This window comes from Alnus glutinosa, chromosome 7, assembly GCF_958979055.1.
Source record: "Alnus glutinosa chromosome 7, dhAlnGlut1.1, whole genome shotgun sequence".
Taxonomy (NCBI): Eukaryota; Viridiplantae; Streptophyta; class Magnoliopsida; order Fagales; family Betulaceae; genus Alnus; species Alnus glutinosa.
Genome location: NC_084892.1, coordinates 20,138,877 through 20,150,369, shown reverse-complemented (window position 1 = coordinate 20,150,369; position 11,493 = coordinate 20,138,877). Strand labels below are relative to the sequence as shown.

Below are 11,493 nucleotides of genomic sequence, written 5' to 3'. Positions count from 1 at the left end.
TTCCACTAAATGCATCTCAATGTAGTTAGTTGAGAATATGGTCATTTTTGTTAATATGTTTAGGAAAGTGTATTTCTTTAAATATATATATATATATATATATTTTGATGCGGCATAAAGTGGAAAAATGTTTTTAGAAGTGTACTCAGGTAAGATTTACATTTGAAAAAATTGTTTGCTATGGAATACACCTACTTATTTTGGAGAAAAAAAAAACACACACACAAATAGATGTAAAGCTTAATCCTTAATTAAAAAATAAATAAATAATAAGAAATGAAAAAAAAAAAAAAAAAAAAAAAGTGATCTTACGGTCACCTTTAGTGGAGGAGAGGGGTGGCGACGAGGCGACACAGTCACTCTAATCCTTTTTTATTGTTTATTTTTTATTTTTTAATAATAAGTTAGTTTCTAGTCCTGCAAACCCTGTAAAAATTTAAAATACCCGTTTTGTCAAAATATTCTTACAACAAGGTAAGAACACAATCTTAAAAAAAAAAAGGATTTTTTTTTTTATTTTGAGATATGTTTTGTATTTTGAGTTTTGTTTATGTATTTTTTTTTTTTTTTTTTAGTAGAAAATTCAAATTGAATAAAGAAACTATAAAACAAATACGTTGACAAACATAGCCCCAAGGATTTCGAATCAATGGCATTCACAATATGATTGTTACATACTTATAATCTTAATTGATCTATTTTTGTTTTACCTATAACCTTATGCTCGTCTAGCCCATAATAGAAAGAACCTTGGGAGGAGAAAATATATGTTTGAAATGATTGAAAAATCTATTCCCTATCTCAGATCTTTGGAACTCCAGTTTCTGTTTGACAATTTACTCAGCTAATAAGTAATCAACATCAACTGTACGGGGAGTTGAATGCAGCCTCTCAATGGCTGAGAAGCCTTCCTTAACGGTTGATCAGAGAAGTTATTCCACTGTTGTAATTTCACCTTCAATATATTGTGTCCTCCGAAAAGATAATTTACTACCTCAAATATTTCAGAAGTAGTGAACATAGAAAGAACAGAAAAGAAGAGAAAGTGAAAACTCCCATTCTTCCCCTTGATTGAAAAACCTCGCCCCCAATGAAAGACTGTTGAACATGAACCTTGAGCTAGAGTTATCTATGATAACCAATCATTAAGTCTGTCATCTCACCATCTCAGCAGTCCTTGATGAGCATGAAGCAGGCCCTCCTTGCGTCCGCCTTGTGTTGTAGGATTTGCATTCTAAGCACTTGTGAGCCAAAATGTGGAAATTCACCTCAGATGTTTTCCCACAGTCATTGCAGAGGATCCAAACCTAAACGAATGTGACGGTAAATTGAGGATATTCTGTTGATCAAACCTAGTTGCACAAATCATTGCCACATTGATCAAAATATGTCTTACCATCTTATTTTGGTACATCTGAGGCATAGGTGTTGATGCAACCTGAGTGTTGTTTTCAAAATAAGTTAGTATGTATAAAGGACCGGTTTCTACAAGTATATAATTACTCAATAGAAGCACATCATATGACTTTTTTGTAAGGTTACAATCAGCCTAGTATTGATTTACCTTCTGATCAAGCTTTTCCCACACATGGGACATATCACAATACGATTTTGAGCAAACAGGGCATGAGTACCTGTAAAAAGTTCATCCTATTTGAGAAAAAAGGAAGCAGCAAAGTTTCATAAATAATCAACATACGTAAACAGATTCCTTTATTTTCTAGACAACTTACTGGCAATGCCGTTCCATCTCTTTCACACATTCTAAATGTATAGTGTGTCCACAACGCAAGACCGCAATGTCTTTCATAGTATCAAACAGAAACTGCACACAGAAGCGGAATGCATCGGTACATCTGAAATAGAACTTTTCCAACTCCTACTTAAATATTTCATTCTCCTAAATTTACCTCAAAGCAAACCGGGCAATTGTGGTGCATTGCTTTGTCAACACAACAGTGTGAATCCTTCAACATTGTTGGATAGCAACATCCTGATAAAATGAAAATTTCCAAGCTTATTATCTAATAACAACAAACAATACAATTTCTGAGGTAATAAATTAGGAGTTCAAAATCTTACCACATTTATTACAGTGAAAAAAATTCTCCTTGCCTCCTGTTCTGCAATATCAAACTCAACTAAAGTAAGATGCATATTTTAGAAGTTACCCAGGAGATGAGATAATGAAAGTAAAGAAAGAAAAATTTGAAGAAGGGCTTAACCTGCATATACCACATTCATCACAATGGTATTGCTTCTTTGAAACCTGGCAAAAGAATAAATTTTTTCAATCCCCAAGCTTACAAACGGGTATGAGCTTTTTAAAGAAAATGAATTAAGAGGCTTACATCGTCATCAAAGAACTTGCATTTGTGGCAAAAGTACTTCCCCATGCAAACCCCACATTGAATGCACTTCTGTTGAACCTGATAGGTAATCAAAGAAAAAGCAAAACCATTATTGTCATTCTTATTAACCAAGAAGAATCACAATTCAAAACCCTATCATGCAGTTCTGGAGACATACATCTTGCTCTGTACCGCACAAAGAGCAGATTACCTGCAAGAAAGATAAATAGCAGAAAATATACTGAATCAGTACTATATTTTGTTTATGATATTATACAAGAGCACTAAAGAAGAAAATAAAAAGGGAATTTGGGTAGCCCATCAAAAAAAAAAGATAAACAAATGATACGTGCTGATTCTTATCAGTAAAGTCTGCATCTTTTGATAGAACGCTTAGACAACATTTTAGAGAGTCACAACAAAAGTAACATGAACAAATCCATGTAAAGCACGACCCCACAAAATCAAAAGTTATTTTTTCCAACTTTCTACCAGTTGTTGGAATATTATACGGTTTACCAAGTAGAATTTAAAGACACATTTATTCCACGCCAAAAATAGGTGCCAAAAAGATTTGAGTGAGAGATACACTAACCCTTTTCAAATCATGGCGAGGAACGTCGTGGCGATCGATAGGATCGACTTCCATTGAGTTCTGATCCAAAACCATCCAAATCAAGAATATTCTTCTACTTATTTTTTAAAACAAAACTTGAAAACTCGACAAAATAAAAATTCTAGCAACTTGAAAAATAAATAAAGAAAAAAAAGTGACCCAAACCTTAGATTCGTTATGGCAATGCCTGCAATCGAATATCTCATCGCAACAAGGTGCTCTGATCTTACATCTCCGTCTATAATGCATGCACCTTCATTTTTTTACTCAAAAACCGAAGAAAAGGTTCAAAATAGAGCATAGAGAAATATAATTCTTTTAGTAAAAATAAATTTTTTTTTTTTTTAAAAAAAAAAAAAAAAAAAAAAAGACGTACCCGAAATGGCCAGATTCGAGCTCCACATTACCCACATCTTCTTCCTGATAACTTTCATTAGAAGACATCCTGGGCTCGAAAATGCTCTCCGTTTTCTCTTAGTTTCTTCTCTGTTTGATTTTCTCTAAAAGTTACCTGGTACCCACAACATTAAACTCAAAATTTTGTAAATGCAAAATTAGAAGAGAGAGTTTTGAAAAGAAAAAACGCACCCCAATTGAACGGCTAAATTGCGGGGAAAATATTTTAATGCGAATGGAAATACGATCATTCAGGCTGCAAGCTGGAACTTGCACATGGTGCGGGGCAGAGAAGGGAGCAACGAGAAGAAGAATCTGCTTTCGGCTTTGTGCTTGCAATCCACAACAAAATATAGGACTAAGCTTAAATACCACATCCACCCCTTCCTCTATCATCCATTTCCTTTTATAACGAGGCGGCTTAGCCTCCCCTCTCATTTCATCTTATTTTTACCTTTCCCAAAAAAATATTAACTCAAAACATTCTTAACTTTTTTTATTTTTTATATCACATCAACAATTTTTTATTATTATTTAAATAAAAAAATCCACTATAATTCAATTTTTTTTTTTACTTTTTCATATAAATTCTTTGTACTTTATATCACATCAATCACTTTTTACTCGCACTCAAAAATATAATTCTCCCATAAGAAAAGGGGAGGGAGATTACTAAACGGGGCCTTGATTATTTATGTCACATCTAAAAGGGTAAAGGTAGGGGCTCATGCATTTGGATTTGGATTGAGATCCCGACAATTTCTTTGGGAAGGGGCTCATGGATTGAGCCATTTTTCGATATTAAATTTACATTTATTTCTAAAGTACTTAATTTTTGTATGCATTTTTAATAAAATATTCTTGTAGAAATTGTTAAAATACATGTAAAATTTACGTGCTTTAAAGACAAATGTCAATTTCATGAAATAGATCAAATTACAGATTGAATGAAAACTTTATATCAACAAATTGTGCCACTTTTTTTTTTTTTTTTTTTTTTAACTCTTGGAAGTAGATAATTGACTTTAAGGATAGCATGGTCATGTGACCTAAAAGGGGCTAGACCCTTAGGTTCAGCAAAGATGCCGAAAAAAATACCCTAAAATCTGCGATAAATCAAGGTCAATCAAAGTTTTCGTACAATCCCCAACATTCTCTTAAAGCTGTAGCAATAAGCCCTTCTGCCCATCCAACTCAGAATTACAAAATTGAGCTTCCTCCCATAAATGTGGGGCAACCAGCCCCTGTAACTGAAAAAACTCATCGGCAGTTGTAAAATCCATGGTTAGAGCTTTAAAATTTCACATAATTGAACCAAGAGTAACTAGCCATTGAATACCTAAAACCATATCACAACCGGCTAATATGATAACATAAGCATCCACAATAAAGGACATCTCCTTAAGTTGTACTGGCACTTTATTACACTTCCCAACACTTCCTCTCTATTAGCTACTTTCACCCGAATTTGACATGTTTTGTTCGGCAACAACCTACTCTTCTTAACAATAGAAGAATCTAGAAAATTATGAGTACTTCCACTATCAATTAATATCACCACATTCTGCATTTGAATCTTCCCCACTATCCTCGTAGTTTTAGGATGTGCACTGCCAGTAATGGCCTGCAATGAAATTTCTGGTTTGGATTCACTATAACTAAACTCCATAAGGTCTAAACCCTACCCTTCTAACTCCGATTGGGTTGACACTTCAATTTCCTCAATAATTTCTTCAATGTCTAATAAAAGCAGTTTAGGACTTTGACACTTATGACCAAATTGCCACTTAGCATTACAATTATAACATAGTCCCTTTTTTCTTCTTTCTTCCATTTGAGATTGAGAAATTTTCTGAATAGGAATAGCAGCTTTCAAAGGGGCCACATGCTATGGATTAGTGGAAGTATTTCTAGGCTTAGTAAAACCTGAATTATAAACATTCCTATAACTTTTTCTCTCCAACAGAACATGTTTTTTCTGCACATTGGCTAAACCATAGGTAGCTAGTAAAATGGAAGGATTAAACACACGCACAGGTAGTCTAATTTTATCTTTTAATCCACTTAAAAAATAACTCAACTTGTTATGATCACTAATACCCCTCAACCCGTTAGAAATAGCCTCAAAATTCTCCTTATATTCCTCCACACTAGACACTTGTTTCAGCCTAGTAAGTGATTCCATTGGATCATCATAACATGTAGGTATGAACTTATCCAGCAAAGCATGAGTAAATACCTCCCAATTAGGTAAGGCCCCTACCATATCCATATCTTGGTACCAAACTAGGGCTTTCCCCTCCAAATGAATTGAGGCTAACATCAACATTTGATTATAAGGGGTTCTATGAAAATAGAAAAATTTGTTTGACTTATAAATCCAACCAACAAGATCACAACAATCAAATTTAGGAAAGTCTACATGCACTGACCTTGTTGTAATTCCACCATGATCCTCACCTTGTTGTTCATACATTGCATTTCTATCATCACTAAATGAATCCATACAAGGTAGACTTGAGCTTTTATTCTATAACCCATGTGTGTGCCAGCTCGACCCAAGTGGATAGCCCACTAGCTTTGACCGCTAGATTCAATTACGACTACTAACATAACCCAATCTGTTTCAACAACCCAACCTGGCTCATTAGTGGCAAAATGCCATTCTGCCCTTCTACTAGATAAAGCTGCCAGCTGGTATACACCATGCTTCCAAAGACTTCTGCCAACTTGTAACTCACTGGGCTCGAGGCTGCCTTCTCTTCATGCGGGAAGATGACCGTCCATCCCTAGGTTCACACTTGCTGAACCATCTAGCCGAACCATTTCCCCTTCTCGAGCAACAAGTCTGATTCTCCCTAATCAGACCTAATATACCTGTTGGACCGGAAGTTTCACCAATAACAAATGTGGATTTGTTAGGCTATTTGATCACCTCCATAATTCTTCTTTGCTTGCGCCTCATCCTTCTCTACCGTCTTCTTCAATGCACCAAAATATTCCGTCAACTGATTCATACTTGTACTGACAGCCATAGAAGCTTCAAGAACAATTGATCCACCAGGAATTGGTTGCTCTGATACCAATTTGTAACAAGTATGTTACTAATTTACATGTTTGAGATGAATTTGTAAGATTGAGAGAAAGAAATTGCTTGTATTGATAACTGGAATTCTGATTACACCATTATAGTAGCTAGGAAACTAAATGCTAAGCTAGATGCTAATCAGATTACAAATTACCGAATGAATCCATACAAGATAGACTTAGGCTTGTATTCTATAACCCACTTGTGTGCCAGCTCGGCCCAAGTGGATAGCCCATTAGCTTTGATAGCTAGATTCAGTTACAATTACTAACAGAGCCGAGCTGGTATACACCATTCTGCTCATTGGTGGCAAAATACCATTCTGCCCTTCGAATAGGTAAGGCTGCCAGCTGGCATACAACATGCTTCTAGAGACTTCTGCCAACTTGTAATTTGCTGGGCTCGAGGCTGACTTCTTTTCATGCGAGAAGATGGTCGTCCTTCCCTAGGTTCACACTTGCCAAACCATCTATTTGAACAATTTCCCCTTCTCGAGCAATAGGTCTGATTCTCCCTAATCAAACCTGTGACATTCTATCAGTAGCATAATTGTAAAAGTATAATATCCATGACTTTAATTAGATGTTTAAAATGTAAATTAAATTAAGTAAATGATTAGAGTTAGTAAAATAGCAAGAAAACACCTTGAAAATACTTAGAAAACGCATAAAAACGAGTTTTGGGAGGTCATGTCCGGACAAGCATAGGATGGAGTCAAGACGCAAGTTCTAGAGAGTGAAAATTCATTCCTTGGAAGTCGTGTCCGGACAGGCATAGGACACGGACTGGACATGGGTGTCCAAACACGCATGGGACACGAACAGGACGGAAGTTCCAGAATGTTAATTCTGCAACTCACCAAACGCGTGTCCCGACAACCACTTACTGTGTCCGAACACAATGTGATATAAAATGAAAATGAGTTCATTTTGGCTCATTTTCCGGATCTCTCTCGTCCCTTCACGATTTCTCTTGGGTTTTTCACCAAAAACCCTAGATCCTTGAAGATCCAAGCCTCCAAACTCAAATCTAACTTCAGAAACGTGATCTACGAAGCCCGATCTACGTTTTCACTAATTAATTTGATGTAATTTTGAAAACCCTTGTCTCTTTAAATTTTAGGTTGATTCTTGAAAGATTGAGTTTAATCTTTCATTATTCTTTAGGTTTTGCACATTTTAGAGCTTCCTAAACGATCCCCAAGCTACGGGTTGCGTTTGAGTGAATTTTTGGTAAGTTTTTTAAACCCTAGCTTTTTGGGTATTTATTTAAATTATGATTCTAAGTGCTTAACCCTAAGATTATCTTATGGGCTAGTGTTAGTTATTGTTCGATTGTCAAATGGAACCCTAAAAAATTCTATAGGTATTCTATGGGTTAAGCCCTTGAGCGATCCATTATATAGATACTTAGTAAACAATTCATATTGTTGGTATAGTTTCTGATATAGCGTGAGCTGATGATCACCGATTTTCTTCACGCCCCAGGAATCCCAATTTTACTGCAAAAAGAACCAACACCGTCAAGAAAACGCACCGAGGTTGCCAGCAGATCTCACTCTGATGCCTAAGTTTCTTTGGAAAAATAATGTTCAAGCACGACAATTTAGTCTTATATTTATACATGGTGTGGGGGCCTATTTATAGGCTGAGTGGTTAAGGCTAAACTATATAGGGTTTTGTACTCCTCTCTTGACCTAAGAGCGCCGTCAGAGTTTAGCCTGGACTCGGAATCCTACCTACTCAAATTGAGACTCTTTCCTTACTTATCTCAAAGCAGGATTCTAGGCGGCAAATCCGAGATTAATTTTGATCCCAAATTTCTAGGAACTAAGTGTGATCTAGGATTTTTTGAGATCACATATCACCACCCCTGGTTAGTTATGTTGGTTCCCGGGGTGCTATCTTCCCGGGTCTCCAGGGTATCCAAATTCATACTCACAGGCTTGTACCTAATAGATTATGAGCCCACAATCGCCAATGAGTCAATGTGGACCCAGGGGCTCGTAATCTTTAAAATGGGCCGGGCTGAGTAGGATTATTCCCAACACACACACACACACACACACACACACACACACACACACACACACACACACACACACACACACACACACACACACACACACACACACACACACACACACACACACACACACACACACACACACACACACACACACACACACACACACACACACACACACACACACACACACACACACACACACACACACGAATAATGATTGTTGTACACCAAGTGTACAACAATCACTCCCCCACACACACACACACACATATGTACGAATGATTGTTGTACACCAAGTGTACAACAATCACTCCCCCACACACACACACACACATATGTACGAGCTTGTTCATAAAAGCCAACCAAGCCGAGTTGAGTTTTATAAAAGTACACACACACACACATATATATATACGAGCTTGTTCACAAAAGCTAACCAAGCCGAGTTGAGTTTTATAAGAGTACATATAATTTAACAATCAATCATAATCTCATGTTCACGAGTAGCCCGTTTAATAATTGAATCACACGCAAGTTGAGCTTGAGCGAGCTCACAAGTAATTTTATTCATTTACAGCCCTACTTGTACCTATTGTCACAAGTAAAATAACCATTATTGTTGACATTAAATCTATTCTTATCATTACTAATTAAATTATAATTATTGTTGCTATCGAAGTTATGATTAACATTATTTCTACAACTAAACAAAATGATTATCAATTCCATTTACATGTGGTTTTTTTGTCTTGTGAGATTTTGGTCTTAAGACTTTTGCAAGCAGGTTATAGTGCCCCAGTAGCCACCAACTGTCCCAATTGGTGTGATTTTCGAGTTTGACACAGTTTTTAATGAACTCGAGCCCAAAGGGAATTGTTGCAAAAAAAAAAAAAAAAAAAATCACTATCGCACTATGATATTGTTTTTTTTTTTTTTTCCCCAGAGTTTTACAAGACAAAGAGGAAACAAAAACTGAGAATTGTTTTTTTGGGCTGAAATTTTGTTGAGAAAGAAAAGTCAACTAAATCTGGACAGCGAAGGGTCAAGCTTTGCGGGCTGGGCTTATTTGGATAATGCTATACGTAATCTCACTTTTTTATGTCAATTTTTACACTTTTACTTTTAAATTTTTAAAATTATCATTATATTTGAAGTTGATTTTTATTGAATTTTAAACAACGATAATTTTAAAAATTAGAAAAGAGGGAATATTATTAATTTGGATAACCGTTCGAGTGGGACTTGGATATTTGGATAACTTGGAGAGGGTATTTTGGGGAGTGAAAATGACTGTTAGGCTTGAGGATATGGGCTCCAATTAAGCGAATGATTCCGGTCTCATATTAAAAAGAGATGAATAGTTCACATAGAATGAATAATTTATAAAGATATTCATAGATATTAAGTCTCACATTGTCTAATTATTAAGTGAAACTGAATTTTATAAAAAAATTTAAGAAAACTCCAAATTGACTATTTCTTTGAGGTGATAATGCAGATGTGACTAGCGTTTTTTTATGGATTGTTACAAATGATATCAAAGTCACCAAGTAACGTCAAGTCATATGGTATTGGAACACTGTATGACATATTCCTGATGAGTTATAAGAGATAATCATAAGTGTTAAATTTCACATTGCCTAAGTACAAGATAAAATACTCATTATATATGTATAGATTGTATACTATATATGAAAATGTATATACAAAATGTGTTAAAAAAAAAAAAAAAAAAAAAAAAAAAAAAAAAAAAAAAAAAAAAAGTGTACAAGTAAGGCATCTCTTAAAATTATTAGACAAGATAGATTCGTGAGATTCGCTGACGCGGATTGGGCCCAAGAATAACTTTACGGTCTGTCGTCTTTTGAAGGCCACGCATTGTCAGGTCCCTCTGTGCACGTGTCAAAAAGCGAAAGGGATAAACATTGAGAATTGATCAGGTGGGGACGTGGCTTGGTTCAATTTGATCCTTCCCTAAAAAACCAACAAAAATATCAAGGAAATTTCCCTTCTCACCCATCAATATTTTGTACGTATACGAAGAAGAGGTTGCACCATCAACTTCAACGACTGTTCAAATTACACATTGAATTTGTGTTGGTATTTGAGCCCTCCACTATTGACTATTTAACTACCTCTTTATTATGACTTGGCAAATAGGCAGAAACTATTGAAATAAAGAGTAAACGTAGAAATAGAAAAAACGTCATAACGTTTAAATTTTCTTTTATTTATTTTTTTTTTTGCATCTGCAATCACAATTAAAATTTACAGTCTTACAAAATTACAACCACAAACAGACCTTAACGACCTTTTGTTTAACTGAAGTTGATAGGAGAAGTGATTTTTAAAGTGACTAAAATCTAAGGAGTAGTTTGGTGGGAAAATATGTCACAACCCCCCCTGTGCTTTTGTGCTTTTTTTTAACTTTGAGACCCAGTTTCTAATTTGATGGATTCATGAATCATGACTTGTGATTTTAACATTTGTAAATTTAAGACTTTTGTTAGTTTTGCTATCAAATAAATAATAAAAATGAGTGTGAAAATATAATTATGCCTCTTAGATATAAAAATATTAAAAAAATAATAATAATAATAATAATAATAATATATACCCATGGTTGGTCCTCTATGGCCATGCATGGAGTGACCGACCATGAAAGGAGGAGACGATGGACCTCCGATCCAAAGCCTTGGTTTTAGGTTTTCACTTTTCAATTGTGGAAGGAAAATGCGTTTGGGAGAGAATTTTTGAATGCGAGGCAATTGGGCCAAAGATATAAAAAGTAAGGCCTGCGAATGCCAAATACACTACAATTAAAGTCATATGATCAAACGGTAATGGGCTTACGGGAAGAATACAGGTATAAAAGATGGGTTAATGGGCTCGTTTGACAACCCTACTTTTTTTCTTTTTATTTGCGGGCCTTTTTTGGTTTGAAATTTTTTTACTGTAGCCTTTTAGTGTTTTTCAAAGAGTTTTGCTTAGAAAACGATGCATGCGGACAATAG

The 11,493-nt window shown here is 35.3% G+C and overlaps 1 protein-coding gene across 1 annotated transcript; it reads right to left on the bottom strand.

Moving 5' to 3' along the window:
- Positions 1-941: 941 nt before the first annotated feature.
- On the bottom strand, positions 942-3,766 carry LOC133873780 (E3 ubiquitin-protein ligase RZFP34). Its single transcript, XM_062311534.1, has 14 exons — positions 3,556-3,766; positions 3,344-3,478; positions 3,133-3,220; positions 2,947-3,006; positions 2,530-2,562; positions 2,352-2,429; positions 2,226-2,269; positions 2,083-2,123; positions 1,911-1,993; positions 1,734-1,825; positions 1,565-1,634; positions 1,397-1,438; positions 1,164-1,307; positions 942-972 (listed from the first exon to the last, which is right to left on the bottom strand). Exons 2-14 carry the CDS (start codon positions 3,409-3,411, stop codon positions 958-960), a joined length of 858 nt encoding a protein of 285 aa, XP_062167518.1. The 5' UTR covers positions 3,412-3,478; positions 3,556-3,766; the 3' UTR covers positions 942-957.
- Positions 3,767-11,493: the final 7,727 nt, after the last annotated feature.

Excerpts from the sequence above, each read along its gene's own strand:
- LOC133873780 (XM_062311534.1), bottom strand. The coding sequence starts at position 3,411 with ATGTCTTCTAATGAAAGTTATCAGGAAGAAGATGTGGGTAATGTGGAG. Across the intron at positions 2,270-2,351 it reads GCAAGTTCTTTGATGACGAT|GTTTCAAAGAAGCAATACCA; the intron begins GTAAGCCTCTTA and ends TTCTTTTGCCAG. Across the intron at positions 1,635-1,733 it reads GAGATGGAACGGCATTGCCA|GTACTCATGCCCTGTTTGCT; the intron begins GTAAGTTGTCTA and ends AACTTTTTACAG.